Genomic DNA, 19,370 nt, shown 5'->3' with positions numbered 1-19,370 from the left:
TCCCTTGAAATTCTGTATGGAAAAAAAGATTGAAGGTTGGTTTTCTATATAAAATCCCAAAGTACAGCTGTTTTACTTAAGTTGGTATAATGGTTCTCAACTACATATTGCTAACACCTGGGAAGCTTTCAAAAATAATAATTTCAGGTAAGCCCCAAAGGTTTTTTTTTTTTTTTGGTGTGTGTGTGACACTGGGGATGAAACCAAGGGGCATTCTTCCTCCAAGCTACACCCTAACCCTATTTTCTTTCTCTCTCCCTTTCTTTCTTTCTTTCTTTCTTTCTTTCTTTCTTTCTTTCTTTCCTTCCTTCCTTCCTTCCTTCCTTCCTTCTTTCTTTCTTTTTTATGTGTGTGGTACTGGGAGTGGAACCCAGGGGCTTTTCTACCTCCCGGCTATACTCCTAGATCTATTTTATACTTTATTTGGAAACAGGGTCTCACTAAGTTGCTGAGAGCCTCACTAAGTAGCTGAGGCTGGCTTCGAACCTGTACAATCCTTCTGTCTCAGCCTCTCAAGCACTGGGATTACAAGCATGTGCCACCATGCCCAGCTTAGTCTTTATTTTGTTTTTTGAAACAGGGTCTCACTGAGTTGCCAAGAGCTGCACTAAGTAGCTCAGGCTGTCCACAACTCGTGCTCCTCCTGTCTCAGCCTACCAAATGCTGGGATTACAAGCGTGCACCACCATGCCCGACTCCCAGATACTACTTAGTCAGTTTGGAATGAGGCCTAGGTATCATTCCAAACTGGGCATCCAGGATATTTAAAAAATGTTTGAGGTAATTCTAATACAGCCAAGGTTGACAACCACTGGTTTAGTAGTGAAAGAACTATGTTAAGGCAGCTTTTGTTTCTTTAATTACTTACATGTTTAGATTCTCTCTACTTGTCTGAATATGGCTTCTACTTGAGGGAGTTGAGGTCATGGACAGTGAGAGTGAGAACAAATAATCACAGACCAAGCGTAAGCCTTTATCCAAGGTCGCTCAGGTGGCTAGAAGAGTATGAAAATATTCTCATGTTTTTCCTTGGGTTTTATAAATGTAAGGCTTTATATTCTAGACCTGCTAGTCCCGGGAGTAGTAATAAGTAAGTGGAAATTGGACCATGATCATCCCTATCAAGGAACAAGGCAACAGGGAACATCTTTAGGCTCTTTGAAAGCCAAGAATGGTTTCCTAGATATTGTAGTGAGTTTATCTAAATTCTGTAGCAGGCTCCTTTTAACAGTAATATTATATTTGATGCCAGTTTAATCACCAATCTTTAAGCTTTGTACAGTGCTTAGCCCCTTGGATGCTGCTGACCTTCCTTCCTTCCTTCCTTACTGGGGATTGAACCCAGAGGCATTCCACCTCGAGCTACATCCCCAGCCCTGTTTTTTATTCTTTATTTTGAAACAGGGTCTCACTAAGCGGCTGAGCCTGGCCGAGAACTTGTGGTCCCCCTTTCTCAGCCTCCCAAGCACTGGGATTACAAGTGTGCACCACACGATTGGCTGACAGTACCTACCTTTTGACTTGTGTGCTGAGTAGGTCAGCTATTTCTGAGTGATGAGAAAAATGCTTCTGTCACCGTAAAACAGCAGTTAATCTTTTATGTTTGGTGTAAGTTTCGGCTGTGTCATATTTCTGAAGAGCCACAATTCAAAATAAAAGGCCTGCCTGTGCATCTCTAATGTCTGTTTCAAACCAGTGACGCCAATAGCAGAAACTATTTGAGTATCTCTCCTGCATGTGAGGCCCTTTTTAGGTAAAGTGCTTGTCTTGTTCTGAAGTCAGGAAAAGTGCAGATGAAGGTAGTGATCTTCAGTTAAGAGTTACAGAAGAAGGAGCTCAGGCGTGGTGGTGCACACCGGTAATCCCAGTTCGTGGGAGGCTGAAACAGGAGGGTTGCAGATTTGATACTAGCTCCAGCAACTTAGGTAGGCCCTGCCCTTCCCCACTTCCCCCCAGTACTGAGGATGGAACCCAGGGGCATTCTACTTCTGAGATACACCCCCAGCCCTATTTTTTACTCTTTATTTTGAAATAAGGTCTCACTAAATTGCAGAGGGCCTCACTAAGAAGCTGAGGCTGTCTGTGAACCCCCATTCTCCTGTCTCAGCCTCCCAAGTACTGGGATTACTTCATGTGCCGCCATGCCCGGCTGACCCTGTTTCTTTTTCTTTTTTCTTTTTTTTCATGGTTTTGGGGGTGCTTTTGTTTTTCCTTTTTTTGTTGTTTTGTTTTTGTGGTAAGAGGGATGGAACCCAGGGAATTGTACCTCCAAGCTACATCCCCAGCCCTAGTTTTTAGTCTTTTTTTTTTTTTTAAACAGTCTCATTGAGTTGCAAAGGGCCTTGATAAGCTGAGGCTGCCCACGAACCAAACCGAGATCTCCTCCAGTCTCCGCCTCTTGAATGCTGGGATTACAAGCGTGTGCCACCACGCCTAGCTATTTTTGTTTTTGTTTTTTGATACTGGGTACTGAACCCAGAGTCTAATTCTACCTCCAAACTGCGCCTCCAGCCCTATTTTATTTTTATTGAAAAAGGGTCTTGCTAGGTTCTTGAGAGTCTCACTACGTTACTGAAGCTGTCCTTGAGCCTACAATCCTCCTTTCTCAGCCTCCCATGTACTAGGGTTACAGGTGTGTGCCACCACGCCTGGCTATGGGATTTTGCTTTGTTTTATGGCAGTCTGGGGATTGCATACTAGGTTAATACTCTGTCACTGCCCTATATGCCCTTCTAGACCCTGTTTCAAAATAGAAAGTAAAATAAGTGGGATATGGCTCGGGGGTAGAATCTCCTTGGGTTCAATCCCCAGTACACCCCTCCACACACACTCAAGAATTAAACAAAAAGCTATATGCTACAGATTTAGTAAGGAAGATAATGATCTTTGTTTTCCAACTCTGCATCAGTGTAATATAGAGCCCTAAAGGAAATTTCAAAGGGAATGTGGATTAGCAACCCCCAAAATAATCTAGCTCCGGCAAGCAAAGATTTGTGTAGGTGGTTTCAAGTCCTTCATTTTGTGTCTTGTACACTTCCATTCAATATTACCCAAGTAAATAATTCTGGATATAATAATAAAGTTTGTCCAGGATGAATCTTTAAACTTCACCCGCAGGTCGCTTTCGCTCTCTAATCCAGCACTGATATTGGGGGTGATGTGGTGGGTGGGAGTCACAAACAAGGCAGCTTGAGGACTTTTCCAAATGGAGAGCATCCCTGCTGCGATCGTCTGAAGTCAAGTGAAACGGTCATCTTGTCTTAATACTGATGTTGTTTCTCCAACGTTATCCTGTATGGAAGTTCCTTCTTCTGTTCATTTGTATTAATGTTACCACTCAGATGGACCACATTCTGTATTATAGGAGGGTAGCCCTGAAACAGAATTTATCTTGTGGGGATGGAATTACAGTGGTCACAATGTTTACTTTTATGTCTAAACATACACTTGTAATCCTAGCATTTGGGAGGCTTGAGATAGGAGGATCTCCATTCGGCCTCAGCTACTTAGTGAGGCTCTTTGCAACTCAGTGAGACCATGTTTCAAAATAAAGAATAAAAAATAGGGCTGGGAGCTGGGCATGGAGGTGCACTCTTGTAGCCCCAGCATTTGGGAGGCTGAGACCTTGTTTCAAAAATAAAGAATAGCCGGACGTGGTGGCACACGTTTGTAATCCCAGCATTGGGGAGGCTGAGACCAGAGGATCATGGTTCGCGGACAGCCTCGGCTACTTAGACCCTGTTTCAAAATAAAGAATAAAAATTAGGGCAGGGGGTGTGGCACAGAGGTCAAATTCCCCTGGGTTCCATCCCCAAACCTGCAAAAAAAAAAAAAAAAAAAAGAATAAAAAGTAGGGCTGAGGGTGTCACTTGGAGATAGAATGCCCCTGGGTTCCATCCCCAGTACTGCAAATAAATAAATAACTAACTAAATAAATAAATAAATAAATAAATAAATAGGCTGGAAGTGTAGCTCGGAGGTAGAATGCCCCTGTGTTCCATCCTCAGTACCACAAAAAAAAGGAAATGTATCATGAATCTACAGATAATTCTTTTATCTTTGTGTGTGTATGTGTGTATGTGTAGGAGTGTAGGTATAGTACTAAATTGAACCCAAAGGCGTTCTGCCTCTGAGCTACACCTCCAGTCTGATTTTATTTTGAAACCGGGTTTCACTAAGTTGAAGAGGACCTCACTAAGTTGCTGAGGATGGTCCCAAACCTGCAATCTTCCTAGCTTATCTCCCAAGTACTGGTATTGCAGGTGCACACCACACGCACCACGCCTGTCATCTTTATCTTTCAAAGAATATTTTCAGGCACTTTCATAATGAGCAGTTTCGGTGTAAACATTCATGAAAGCCATGTTTCTGCTAACTCATGGCCTTGTACATGAATCTGAAGGATCCTGTTATAGAAGAACCTGTAAGGATGCTTTCTGTTGAGTACACTTGACTTTTTGTAATAGAAACAACTTGATCCTGCCTTGTTTCTTCATCCTCAAAGAAATGGGTCTTTATTTTTATTTTTTTCTGGGATTCTCCTTTTTCCATTGACATATCTTACATTCTATACAAAGAGGGAAAGTAAAGCTTCCGATAGATTAGGAGTTAGAAGCTCACATGGAAGTGCCGAAGTTCTGTTGTGTAGCTGTGGAACATGTTAGAATTTCTCTTTGACCAGCTGCTGCGCCCTCCTCCTCCTCCCCCTCCTCCTCTTTCTTATTGTTATATTTACAGAACAGATACTGTTTATCTCTTCATTTCTAGAACTCCGCAAACCAGAAGACAGTAAAGATTCATTGCTTCTATAAGGGCCAGATTTCCATTCTGTCAGAAATACTAGTACTGAGTGCTTAGTATTTGCTCAATATTTTATTTGTGAAACTGGGGCTGTAACCCAGGGGCATTCTACCTTCAAGTTACCTCCTCAGCTTTATTTTTTATTCTTTGTTTTGAAACAGGGTCTAAGTTGCAGAAGGCCTCACTACTTAGCTGAGGCTGGCTGGGAACCTCTGTCTCAGCTTTCCAAGTGCTGGTATTACAAGCATGCGCCACCACTCCTGGCTTGCTCAATATTTTATAAAGTGATTGATAGTTTACTTTTCCCTTTAGGTAAAAATCTGACTTTAATTTTGTTTTTTTGTTTTGTTTTTTGTGTGTGGTACTGGGGTTCCTGGAAGCCCTTCTACCTCCGGGCTATACTCCCAGACCTATTTTTACATTTTTATTTGGTAACAGGGTCTCCTAAGCCAGCGCTCGCGATTGGCTTCGAACCTGCGCCATCCTCCTGTCTCTGCCTCCCAAGCGCAGGGATTACAGGCGTGCGCCACCACGCCCACAAAAAAAATCTGACTTTAATTTAAATTGCTTGTATAAGTATCAGATCTTCTTCCAAATAGAATTTTATATTTAGTAATTTTCTAATTCTAGTATGTGGCCTCCAACTACTGTTTCTGGATAGGAAATTAACAAAAAGAAGATTGGTTAGTTTCCAGGATCAGGAATTTTTACTTTGCCACAGGCAGAAGTCAGTGATAAGCAGATCATTAAATGTTATGCTAATGAGTTTATTTTATACTTAGTCCCCCATAGTATGTTGGCTGTTGAGGATAGTGGAAATAGACATAGCCCCTGTAGAGCTGGGATGGCACTATCCAGCTAGATATCAGATAAAGCTCTTCCTGCCCCCACCAGTATTACTATAGTCAGGGCCTCCCCTCCGTATTCCTGTAGTTGCAGAACACCATTAACAAATTCCAGGCGTGTGCATTATCTCCAGGTCTCCACTTTTGAGGTTTATTCCTGCTGCATTAAGCAATTGCGTTTGCAGTTTAGGGCAGTAAGCTACTAACTTAGTGATTTCTGTCAAATACATAAGTACTTAGGAAAGGGCCAGTCAGCTGATGCTGTATGTGGTATGATCTTTCAGTACTAAAAACCAGAAAATATTCAGCTTAACCAACATATGAAAATAGAACAACATAGAATTAAATTGAGAACTATAAGATGGTAAAGATTGCTGGGTATGGTGACACTCAGTAATCTCAGTACTTGGGAAGCTGAGACAGGATCGCAGGCATGAGGCCAGGCTTAGCAAGGAAGGCCCTGCTTCAAAAGAAAAAAGAGCTTGAAGGTGTATCTTTGAGGTAGTATGCTCCCAGATTCAATCCCCAATAGAAATAAAAGAATGTGCAGCCAGGCATGGTGACTCAGGCTTGTAATCTCAGTACTTGGGAGGCTGATACAGGAGGAGCATGTGGGTTTGAAGCCAGCTTCAGCAGCTTAGTGAGGCTCTCAGCAACTTAGACCCTGTTTCCAAATCAAATATAAAATAGGTCTGGGAGTGTATCCCGGAGATTGGAGGCCCCTGGGTTCCACCCCCAGTATCATCAATAAACAACAACAAAAAAAAGAATGTGCAGCCAGGAGTGGTGGCACACACTTGTAATCTCAGTACTTGGGAGGCTGAGACAGAAGGATTGCAGGTTCACAGCAGCCTCCACAACTTAGTGAAGCCCTATTTCAAAATAAAAGATAATAAAGCTCAGAGGTAGAATACCTTAGGATTCAATCCCCAGTACCACAATTAAAAAAAAAAAAAAAACCTGTGCAGGCTGAGCATTGGTGGCATGCTCCTGTGATCCTAGCTGCCTGGGAGACTGAGGCAAGGGGATTGAAAGTTCAAGGCCAGCCTGGGCAACTTAACAAGAGCCTGTCGCAAGATTCTTAAAAATATTTGGAGATGTAGCTTAGCGGCACAGTGCTTGATTAAAACATATGAGGCCTTTTTGTGACAGTGGGGATTGAACCAGGAACATTCTACCCCTGAGCTACATCACCAGCCCTATTCAATTTTTTACTTTGAAATAGCATCTCATTAAGTTACTACATAAAATCCTCCTGTCTCAGTCTTCAGAGTATTGGGCTTATAGGCATGCACCATGGCCTATCTAGTCCCTTTATGTTGTTTGTTTGTTTGTGTGGTACTAGGGGTGGTCCTTCTGCCTCCGGGCTACACTCCCAGACCTATTTTATATTTTATTTGGAAACAGGGTCTCACTAAGTTGCGGAGAGCCTCACTAAGCTGCTGAGGCTGTCTTGTGGGATCCTCCTGTCTCTGCCTCCCAAATACTGGGATTAAAAGTGTGTACCACCACGCCTGGCTTAGTCCCTTTGATTTCTTTTTTTTTTTTTTTTCCCCCAGTACTGGGCATGGAACCCAGGGGCATTCTACCTCTTAGCTACACCCCCAGTTCTATTTTTTAGTCCTTTTATTTTTCTGAAACAGGGTCTCACTGACTTGCAGAGGGCCTCGCTAAGTAGCTGAGGCTGTAGGTGATCCTCCAGTCTCCACCTCCTGAATGCTGGGATTACAAGTGGGTGTCACCACGCCCTGCAGTCCCTTTGATTTGTAAAGTCCTTACTGAACAATCTGAGACAGAAAGGAGTAGTAAAGGAAAAACAAATAAAAACTCATCAAATAAATATGTGTGCCTCAATGAGTTTACCTACTTTGTTGACCAGCCTCACCTTAGAGTTACTCTAGCCCAAGACCTCTTTTTTGTGTGTGTGTTGGAGAGAAGGATACTGGGGATTGAACCCAGGGACATTCTACCACCGAGCTACAGCCCCAGCCCCTTTTTTATTTTTATTTTTTAGTTTTGAAACAGGTCTAGCGAGGTTGCTGAGTCTCACTGTTACTGAGGCTATCCTCAAATCTGGGATCCTTCTGTTTGAGCCTCTCAAGTACTAGGATTACAGGTGTGTGCCACCACACCTGCTGGCCAGGTTCCTTACACTCACATGCTCTGAGAATAGGCTGCCACACAGACTGCAGCAGCTATGCTAAACTGCAGCAGCCTCTTGTGCAGAAATGTCCAGCCAGGTGTAATATCTATATCTGAGAATACTGCAGTAAAAGGACACTTGAACACAGAAAACTAACACAATTCCCAAATGAATAAAATGGTTCATCTTTCTTAATAGAGAAGAAAAGCTGTGCATGTGTGGTGCTAGGATTGAACCCAGTGGCATTCTACCTCTGAGGTCCAATCCCAACCCTTTTTTTTTTTTTTTTAACAGTCTCACTAAGTTTCTTATTTACCATTAACCCAGTCCTGTTATCCTAAGTCTAACCCTGAAGTTCACTGAAATTTTTCTTATTATTTCAACCAAAATGTCTTTCCTCAAAGCTCTAATCCCCCTCTCTCAGCCTCCCAAGTACTCAGATTACAGGTGTGTGCTACCACGCCCAACTAAAAAAAAATGGTTTTGGAAGCAAAATACATCAGTCTCCCTTACCTGTAGAGTGTACATTCCAAGACCCCCAGTTGATGCTTAAAACCACAGATAGCATCAAATACCATATGTACTATATTTTTCCTGTACATACCTATGATTATTTATAAATTAGGTATACACAGTACCTAATTTTTATTAGTAGTAGCTAATATTAAAATGAACAATTATAACAATAAACTAGTACAAGTTAAAACTTATGAATTGTGTGAGGTGTGGTGGTACATACCTGTATCCAAGCTAGTAAGGAGACTGAGGGAGGAAGATTGCAAATTTAAGGCCAGCCTAGGCCACTTAGCAAATTAAATGAAAAGGCCAGGCATGTTTGTGCACACCTGTAATCCCAGCACTTGGAAGGTCAAGACAGGAAGATCTCCAGTTTGAGATGGGCCTCAGCAACTTAGCAAAATTCTCTGCAACCTCACAAAACTTATTTCAACCAAAAAAATAACATCTGGGAGTGCCGGCATTGTGGTGCACCTCTGTAATCCCAATACTTGGAAGACTGAGACAAGAGGATCATGGGTTCAAGACTAGCCTCAGCAACTTAATGAGATCTCAGCAACCTAGTGAGACTGTTTGAAAACAATAAAAAGATCTAGAGAGTGAAGCTCAAATGTAGAACACCTCTGAGTTCAATCCCTAGTACCGCAAAAACAGAGAGGCAGGCAGGGTGGCACACACCTATAATCCCGGTACTTGGGAGGTATGACAGGAGGGTGGCAGGATCAAGGCCAGCCTTGGCAACTAGCCAAGATCCTGTTTGCAAATAAGAATAAGCCGGGCATGGTATGCACACCTGTAATCCCAGTACTTGGCAGACCGAGATAGGAGGATCACAGGTTCAAGGTGAGCCTCAGTAACTCAATGAGACCCTGTTTCAAAAAAAAAATCTCTAGAACACAGAAAGTTGGAGAGCTGGAGATGTAGCTTAGTAGTAGAGCGACCCTCAGGTCAATCTCAGTACCCCCTAAAAAAGAATGGGAAGACATATATTCATTGAGTCTTTCAAAGTCGCTTCATTCTTAAGTTACAATTCTCCATATAGGTGATCTCAAGAACATTCTCTGCCAAGGACAATTTACCTTGTCTTCTGTTTCACGGTAGTGACAAGGTTACACATTCAGGGACTTTGGTCAGCAAGGATTTGCTGAGGTGGAGAACAGGAGCTATTTTCGAGTGAATGTTAAATCACTAAAAAGCCATTTTTTATTTCAGGATTTAATTTTTTTTTTTTTTTTTTGTCTTGGGGAATTTTTGTCTTCATAAAATCTACAGAAATCTGTAGGAAAAAGATGAGGTTCCAAGTTGAATTTGAGGGTACAAGTTGCCCTTGATTTTCATATCTTCTTTTTGTGTGTGTGGTACTGGGGATTGAACCCAGGGGCATTCTAACTCCAGGCTACACCCCCAGTCCTGTTTTATTTTTCATTTTGAAACAGGGTTTCAGGTGTTTTTAAACATGTGATCCTCCAGGTAGGCATGGTGGTGCACACCTGTAATCCCAGTACTTGGGAGGCTGAAATAGGATCACAGGTTTGTGGCCAGCCTCAGAAACTTAGTGTGGCCATATGCAACTTAGAACCTGTTTTGAAATAAAAGAATAAAATAGGGCTGGAGGTGTATTTTACAGGTAGAATGCCCCTGGGTTTCATCCCCAGTACCACAAAAACAAAACACATGCAATCCTCCTGTCTCATCCTCACAAGTACTGGGGTTACAAGTGTGTACCACCACTCCCAGCTATACACTGATTTTCAAATTAAATTCCTATGCTTTGGGAATTGCTTTCTCCCCATTCTGAATATAATGACTTGCACTCTGTATAGAAGAAGATGGAGAAATATTTGTGAGAATTATGACACGGGAATTTGCGTTAGACTTATCGTGTCCTTTTATCCTGGTTGACAGGAATATATGGTTTACAGGAAGCATACCTATATGAGGCTTGATGGCTCATCCAAGATCTCGGAGAGGCGGGACATGGTTGCCGATTTTCAGAACAGGTAACATTAATGGAAACTACAAAAATTCTTACTTTGATTTTCTTTTAGTGCTTGAAATGGTCAGTTGTTTAAAAATGTCAGTAGCCAGGCATGGTGGCGCACGCCTGTAATCCTTGTACTTGGGAAGCTAAGATAGGAGGATCACAGGTTCAAGCCCCGCCTCAAAGTCTGGTTTTTGCCTTTCATTATGTATAAGAAAAAATACCTTTCTTTTTCTGGCTCTCTTCTAACATTGTGTCAGGATAGTGGAGAATGACAGATCGCAGTAATGGACAATCTGCTCAGCCAGTGGCTCTCAGTCACGGTACCTCGCCCACCTGCTAATGAGCCCATGAAGTTTCAAATACCACCTGCTGGATGCTGATGGTTTCCAGAGCCGTAATTGCCCTGAGTGCTGCTTCTTAGAGTGAGCAGAGTCTGATTCTGCTGTCTCCACTGAGAAGTAAAGCTCCTCTGGTGACAGGTCTGCCCAATTCCATCCTTAGTTCTCTTCTTCAGACTTGAAGAATTGAGGAATATAGTAGATTTTAATGTCTTTAAAATTAGAATAGCTTTGACTTTCTGGCCCGTTAATTAATATTTCACTTTTTTATTCTTAAAGGGTTTTTTTTTTTTTTTTTTTTTTTTGTCTTTTTGGACTGGGGATCAAACCCAGGGCGGTGCACTTGCCAGGCAAGTGCTTTGCCACTGAGCTACATCCCAGCATCGCTTTTTTATTCCTGATAAAATGCAGCATACAGTCACTTATATTTTTGTTATAATTTTTTATTTCACTTCCATTTTAAAGCATGGTTTAGCTCAGATATAAAATGGTTTAGAATAAAGTACATCTGTAATTCAACATAGAACCCCTCCCCGAGAATTTTTTCTGTTATACTATTCTTTCCAGTGGAACACAGGCAAAGAGACACATCAAGATGTTTTGGTGCACAGAAATAATACTCAGACTGATAACTCTTAAAACTCTCCACCAGAATGCAGGCGGCTATTGGCCAACAATGGAAGGGGGTGTACCGTAAAGCTACTTAACTTTGTTACCTAGAAGCAGCTATAGGGATAGCTTAACTACCTTCTCACCTAGCAAGAGCATTCAGCAGATTCTAAAATTGATTATTTGAAACATGGGTAAGCATAGCGGTGTCCATTAACCTACATTTTTATGGTAAAAAGAAGGATAAAAAGTTTACCAGAAAGCCAAGCATGGTGGCACACGCATGTAATCCCAGTACTTGGGAGGCTGAGACAGAAGGATCGCAGGTTCAAGGACACCTCAGCTACTTAGGCCCTCTGCAACTTAGTGAGACCCCGTTTCAAAATAAATAATAAAAAATAGAGCTGATGGTGTAGCTTGGAGGTAGAATGCCCCTGGGTTCAATTCTCAGTACCGCAATAATAATAATGTTAATTAATTAAAAAAATAGTACTGGAGTGTAGCTTGGAGATTGACTGCCCCTGGATATTCCATCCCCAGTAAAACACACACACACACACATACACACACACACACACACACACACACACACACTGATTTGGACTCTAATTAGAGCTATAGTATAGTAACTTCCGAGTTGTTGAGCTATTCTTCTAACCAATCTAACTCCAGAAAGCTGGGCTACAAAATAAGCAGTTATTTGGGCAGTACCAGTAGTGCATAATAGTTTTGAATAGTATTTTTACTGGGCATGGTGGTGCATTCTTGTAGTCCCTATATTTGGAAGACCGAGACTAGAGGATCACAAGACCAAAACCAGCCTCAGCAACTTAGTAAAGACCTCAGCAACATTGTGAGACCCTGTTTCAAAATAAAAAATAAAAAATGAGGTAGGCAGAGCCAGGTGTGGTGGCACATGCTTATCATCCCAGCATTTTGGAGGCCAAGACTGGAGGATTGCAGTTGGCAGACAGCCTCAGCTACTTAGCTACTTAGTGCGGCCCTTTGCAACTCAGTGAGACTGTGTTTCAAAATAAAGAATACAAATTTGGACTGGGAAGCTGGGCGTGGTGGTGCACGTTTGTAATCCCTGCACTTGGGAGGCTGAGACAGGAGGATCACACAGCTTCTAAGCCAGCCTCAGCTACTTAGTGAGGCTCTCAGCAACTTACTGAGACCCTGTTTCCAAATAAAATATAAAAAAGGTCTGGGAGTATAGCCTGGAGGTAGAAAGCCTCTGGGTTCCACCCCCAGTACCACCAAAAAAAAAGGGGGGGGGGCTGGGGATGTAGCTCAGAAGTAGAATACCCCTGATTTCCATTCTTAGTACCGAAAAAGGGGGGAAGGGGGAGAGCACGCGCGCACGCTCTGGGCATCCCGGTACTTGGGAGGCTGATCCAGGAGGATCACAAGTCTGAGGATAAGCCCAGGCAAGTAGTAAGATTCTCATCAACCTAGCAAGACCCTATTTTTAAATAAAAATAAAATAGAGCTGGGGGTATAGCTCAGGGGCAGAATGTCTCTGGGTTCAATCCCCAGTATGTATGTATGTATGTATGTATGTATGTATGTATGTATGTATGTATAAAAATAGTGAGGGGTGTAGCTTGAAAGTAGAATGCCCCTGGGAGGTAGTGCCCCTCTCCCCTTAAAAAAAAAAAATGGCATTTTCATCATTAAATTATACCATATGGACCATGCATGATTGCACATATCTATAATATCATACTTGGGAGACTGAGACAGGAAGATTCGAAGCTAGCCTGAGCACCTTAGTGAGACCCTGTTTCAAAATAAAATAGGGCTGCCGGGCGTGGTGGCGCATGCTTGTAATCCTTACGCTTGGGAGGTGGAGACAGGAGGATCGCGCAGGTTTGAAGCCAGCCGTGCTGGCTTAAGAGACCCTGTTTCCAAATTTAAAAAATATATAAAATAGGTCTGGGAGTGTAGCCCGGAAGTAGAAGGGCTTCCAGGAACCCCAGTACCACCAAAAAATAAATAAATAAATAAATAAAATAAAATAAAATAGGGCTGGGGGTAGAACATCCCTGGGTACCATTACACACACACACACAGAGTTGTACCATATATACTTTGTAAATGTGGTATGTGCACAGTTTTATCTGGAAAGCCTTATTTATTTATACCTTTAAACTCTACACCTGAGAATTAATTGAGGAGCAATGACATTTTGTGTGTGTGTGTGTGTGTGTGTGTGCGCGCGCGCACGCGCTGCTGGGAATAGAACCCAGAGGCATTCTATCTCTAATTCATACCCCCAACCCATTTTATTTCTTATTTTGAAACAGGGTCTCACTAAGTTGCAGGAGGCTGACTTCCAACCTCCGATCCTCCTGTCTCAGCCTCCGAAGTGTGAGATTGCAAGTGTACACTGCCACTCATGGACAGGAGCAGTGACTTTATTTAGAGACAGCATATGGATGGCCGTTATTTTCACCTCGTGTTTAAGAGAAGGACAAATTAAAAGAGAGAGAAACTGGTCTCCTCATTCCTGCCTACACTAGACGCTACATTCTCCAAACTGAGATTAGGGTGAAGGAATAATCTACTCTCTCGTATGTTCTCTGACCTGTGCTTCTGCTTACCAGAATACTACCAAGCTGACCCTCCAAATGGAGAAAACATTTTCAGCTTATAAATTTGAGTAGACACAATAGCTCAATATAGAGAAAAAGACAGGTTTTTTTTTTTTAACAAAAAGCATGCCTTGCCAAATAGTTACATAGGTATGTTATTGTTGTTGTTGTTGTTGTTGTTGTTGTTGTTATTAATGAAAAGACATCAAAAGGAAAAATTGTAGTTTAAACTGGAAAGCCCTGTGGCTCAAAGGTCAGCCAGAGTAAACAAGAACTCCTATAAAAAGCCATTTACATTCCCTGCACACGAGATTTATTTATGAGGGATCCTTCCAGGAAAAAGTCTGGCTGAGACTAAAGACTGTTTGGCCAGGATGTCCTGACTGGGCAGCATTCAGAACACGTGACGGTGTGTGATCCTGGGAGCCATTCACAAGGCCTTTGCTCCGCAGTGCCTTGTCCTCTGCTTCCCTTCCTCCTGTCCCATGACTCATACCAAATGGCTCCCTCTGCTACCGTCACCAACCCCAGGTTATCTGACTGCTTCAGGTGACCCTTAGGAAAACAGGACAAAACGTGACGGGAACGTGGGTGTTTTTCCTTGGTCCCAGGGAGTGCTGTAGAGCTCAGGTATCGCCTTTGCTTCTGGTTTCGCTTTCGTCATTCAGCAAGCCTCTCCTGCAGTTGTTGGTGACTAGCACTCTCTGGGTATTTTGGTTCAGAGAGGTCTTAGTAGGATATTAAAGCGTGAGAGTGTATCCAGGGGTGGTGGCACACACCTGGAATCCCGATACTTGGGAGCTGCGACAGACAGGAGCATCCAGGTTCAAGGTCAGCCTCAGCTATTTAGCAAGACCCTGTTTCAAAATAAAATTAACAAGCCAGGCGAGGTGGCGCACGCTTACAATCCCAGCATTCGGGAGGCTGAGACTGGAGGATTGTGATTCATGGACAGCCTAGCTACTTAGGCCCTCTGCAACTTAGTGAGATGCAGTTTTAAAATAAATAACACAAGCCAGGCATGGTGGCGCACACTTGTAATCCCTCCACTTGGGAGGCAGAGACAGGAGGATCACGCAGGTTCGAAGCCAGCCTTGCTGGCCTAAGAGATGCTGCTTCCAAATAAAAATATAAAATAGGTCTGGGAGTGTAGCCCGGAGGTAGAAGGCCCCTGGGTTCCATCCCCAGTACCACCAAAAAATAAACAAACAAATAAATAAATAAATAAATAATACAAAATAGGGCAGGGGGTGTGGCTTGAAGGTTGAATATCCCTGGGTCCCAGACCCACAAAAAAAAATTTAAATTAAATTAAACAAGGGCTGGGGTTGTAACTAAGAGATGGAATGCCCCTGATTTCAATCCCCATTACAAAAAAAAAAAAAAAATGAAAAAGGGTGAGAGCAAAACTTCAGTTATCTTTGCTGTGTGGTTTCATAGACCCCTTTAACAGCCTACTCAGAAATCTGGTCTACAAGACCTTGAACTAAGACCCTAAGTGAGGTTCTTTTTCAGCCCCTAGAGGGCATTCAAGCTACCTTGCTGCCTTCCGAGATTTTGTTTTCTTTGTAATCAGAGCTGTCAAAACATTAACTCATCCTGGTGTGGTGGTGCATGCCTGTAATCCCAGTACTTTAAAGGCTGAGACTATAGGATTTCAGGTTCAAGGACCTTCTCTGCAACCTAGCGAGACCCTGTTTTCAAACAAAAAATAAAAAGGGCTGGGGTGTATCTTGGAGGTAGAATGCCCCTGGGTTCAATTCCCAGTCCCATACATGTGCATGCGCATACAAACACATAAACCAGCCATGTATGATGGTGCATGCCTGTAATCCAAGTACTTGGGTAGTACTTGGGCGGTACTTAAAACAGAAGGGTTGTAGGTTTGAAACAACCTAATGAGACCCTGTTTCCAAATAAAAAATGAAGCCAGGCATGGTGGCGTATGCCTGTAATCTCAGTACATGGGAAACTGAGACAAGAGAATCACAGCTTCAAGGACAGCCTCAGCAAGTGGTGAGACCCATCAACCGAGACCCTGTTTATAAATGAAGATAAGATAGGGCTGGGGATGTAGTTTGTTCATTCCCCAATACAACAAGAAAAAAAGGAAGAAAGAAAAAATTAAGAAGCCAGGCGTGGTGGCACACCCTTGTAACCCCAGCGCTTGGGAGGTTGTGAGACAGGAGGGTCGCACAGGTTCAAAAGCAGCCTCGGCTACTGAGTGAGGCTCTCAGCAACTTAGTGAGACCCTGTTTCCAAATTAGAAAAAATAGATCTGGGAGTATAGCCGAGAGGTAGAAAAGCCCCTGGGTTCCACCCCCATTACCGAAAAAGAAAAGTACCCAAAACATAACAAAACAATAAAAGATGACATCTTACAGAATTCAGTAAAATTATAAAACATTGATGGAATTTAAGGATGGAGGCTGGTGCTGTAGCTCAGTTAAGCCGTGTGCGTGCTTAGCCTGTTTGATCCCCTGCACCACAAAAACTGATGACGACAACAACAGAAAATACTTTTAGAATATTCAAGGGTATGCTAATAGAACATTCCTACAGTACAAAGTTGCTGTAATCATAATGTTACAGGAGGCCTCTAGACATGCTCTGTTTACATACCTGCCTCTAAGAAAGTTATGCCTAATTAGATGCAAATAATGAGCAGATTTCTCTGGGCCTGCCCCACTCTGACTAGCCAGGGTGCTTATTTAGAACAGCTCCTTCACTTACGCTCGTGCGTGTTGTTGGTATGTCACGAGTTAGCCGCTGTTACTATATCGCGGCATCCTGACTTACAGTCCAGGAAACAGACTTTCAGTGGCCAAATGACTTGATCAAGGAAGAGCAGCCTGAAGGAATGAGAACATCCCCATTCCAGTGTGTTTCTGTCTTTTAGGGTTTTTTTCCTGAAGCCCACAGAATAAGATTTGTTTCACATTGTGATTTAGTACCCATATACCGTATCTAAAACTTTATAAACTTTTTTTTTTTTTTTTTTTTTTTTGGTGGTACTAGGGACGGAGCCCTTCTACCTCCTGGCTGTACTCCCAGACCTATTTTATATTTTTTTATTTGGAAACAGGGTCTCTTAAGCCAGCACGGCTGGCTTTGAACCTGTACGATCGTCCTGTCTCCGCCTCGCAAGAGCGGGGATTACAAGCGTGCGCCACCACCCGGCTTCATCGCACTGTTGTATTCTTTACTACAAACATGAAAAAGGAGTAACAGATTGATTTAGAGGGCTTTTATGTTTGTATAAAAATACCGCACAATCCCTTTCCCTTAGAAATGATCTGAAAATAACCTAGGGCAAAGCCTGGCTACACAACTGAGCCCCAGTTGGTTTATAAGCTAAATCTTATAGTCAAAGCCTGCTCTGTATGATCTGGCCATGAGCCTTGTTCTTATCACATTCAGTAAATATTCATTGCCTGAAAGAGATGACAGATTGGGTAGTTGGTTGGTGGTTAGTTGATTTATTTATTGGTACTGGAGATTAAACCTAGAGACCTAGAAGTATTCTGTCTGAGCTACATTCCTAGCCCTTTAAAACCTTTTAAATTTTTTTGAAATAGGGCCAGGCTTAGTGGCGAATGCTTATAATCCCAGTAGTTGAGAGGCTGAGACAGGAGAATCACGCAGGTTCAAAGCTAGCCTCAGCAGCCTAGTGAGGCTCTCAGCAACTTAGTGAGATCGTGTTTCCAAATAAAATATAAAATAGGTCTGGAGGTGTATCTCAGAGGTAGCAGGCCCCTGGGTTCCACCCCCAGTACCACAAAATAAATTAATTAATTAATTAATTAATTTGAAATAGAGTCTCATTAAGTAGCTGAGGCTACCCTTGAATCTGTGATCCTTCATCCTCAGCCTCCAGATTCTGGAATCACTTGCATGCACCCTCATGCCTTTCCTAAATTTTATTAAGAGGACTTAGAATAAAAAAAAAAAAAAAAAAAAGAACAGAAATGACTGTTGTAGTGGGCGTGGTGGCACACGCTTGTAATCTCAGCATTTGGGAGGATGAGACAGGAGGATTGCAGTTCTCAGACAGCCTCAGCTACTTAATGAGGCCCTTTGCAAGTCAGTGAGACCCCGTTTCAAAATAAAGAATAAAAAGTAGGGCTGGGGGTGTAGCTTGGAGGTATAATGTCCCTGGGTTCCTTCAAAAGTTCTTAAAAACACACACACACACACACACACACACACACACACACACACACACACAGAGTATTGTAGCTGGGCATGGTGGCACATGCCTGTAGTCCCAGTACTTGTGAGGCTGAGACTGGAGCATTGAAGATTTGAGGCCAGCCTCAGTAATGTAGTAAGACTCTCAGCAACCTAGCAAGGCCCTTTTATTTTACCAAAATAAAAAGCCCATGGATTCAGTTCCTACTATCAAAAAGACCAAAAATGACTAATGTATAAAGCAGAGTCTCTACTTGCATGGCAGCATGTTTTCTGTTACATTTGCTATTATGTTTGTACTTGTATTGCCTATCAGTCAGATATTAGTCGGCAGCAAGCTTATTTGCCGATTGGAAGATTACTGCCATTTGATTTTTAGCAACAGAGCACCTTTGTACAATGTTGCAAGGGAACATGGGTAGGCCTGGTAACCACCAAAACTCCTACCCCGAGATTCCATGTTCTGTGTTGAGAAATTCCTCTCTTTTGCCACATTCCGATTTTCCTTTTTAATTTTCCTCTTAACATGTTCCTCCCTTTTCTGCAGGAATGACATCTTTGTGTTCCTGTTAAGTACACGAGCAGGAGGACTGGGTATCAATCTTACCGCTGCAGATACAGTAAGTAACAAGAGTACAATATACCAGCTATGCAAGTATACAAATATGGCCTTTGTGGTGCATTTGAACTTTCCTTTTGAACTTTTCTGTCCATTCTCTTTGAATGAGTGTCTTATACATTGAGTCAGCAAATATTTAACGAATGCCTGTTGTGTGTTCAGTACTGTTCTAGACACTTGGGATGCATCAGTGAAAATAAACAGACCAGGACCTAAAAACGCAGGCAGTCCAGCTAGATTTGTTTAGGACTGTAACTGAACAAACCAGAAGTATTATTTTATTACCGTTAGTATGATTCCACTACTGGAAAAACTCAATGTGTTTGTATCCTAAACTTCAAAAGGTGGCTGTAGAGCAATGAAATTGATAATAATTAAAAGATAAATAATAGCAGGGCAAGGTACACTTGTAATCTTAGTACTTGGGAGGCTGAGACAAGAGGATCACAGGTTTAAAAACAGCCTCATTGAGCCGGGCATGGTGGCGCACGCTTGTAATCCCAGCGCTTGGGAGGCTGAGACAGGAGGATCGCACAGGTTCGAAGCCAGCCTCAGCTACTTAGTGAGGCTCTCAGCAACTTAGTGAGACCCTGTTTCCAAATAAAATATAAAAAATAGGTCTGGGAGTATAGCCTGGAGGTCGAAAGCCTCTGGGTTCCACCCCCAGTACCACCAAAAAAAGGGGGGGGGGCTCATAAAGCTGGCCGTGGTGGCGCATGCTTGTAATC

General features: G+C 42.6%; 1 protein-coding gene across 1 annotated transcript in view; it reads left to right on the top strand.

The window, feature by feature from the left end:
- The window catches only part of INO80 (INO80 complex ATPase subunit), a gene marked incomplete at both ends in the record, with an annotated part of 102,216 nt that overhangs the window by 58,763 nt on the left and 24,083 nt on the right, over positions 1-19,370 (top strand). Inside the window, 2 exons of the mRNA XM_080707954.1 lie at positions 10,210-10,304; positions 18,571-18,643. Coding sequence (XP_080564080.1) covers positions 10,210-10,304; positions 18,571-18,643 — 168 coding nt within the window. The remainder of the gene's footprint in view (positions 1-10,209; positions 10,305-18,570; positions 18,644-19,370) is intronic.

The sequence above is a fragment of the Muscardinus avellanarius genome, assembly GCF_963383645.1.
Source record: "Muscardinus avellanarius genome assembly, chromosome: 12".
Taxonomy (NCBI): domain Eukaryota; kingdom Metazoa; phylum Chordata; class Mammalia; order Rodentia; family Gliridae; genus Muscardinus; species Muscardinus avellanarius.
The sequence above is the reverse complement of the archived record's forward strand: the minus strand, read 5'-3'. Positions and strand labels throughout refer to the sequence as shown.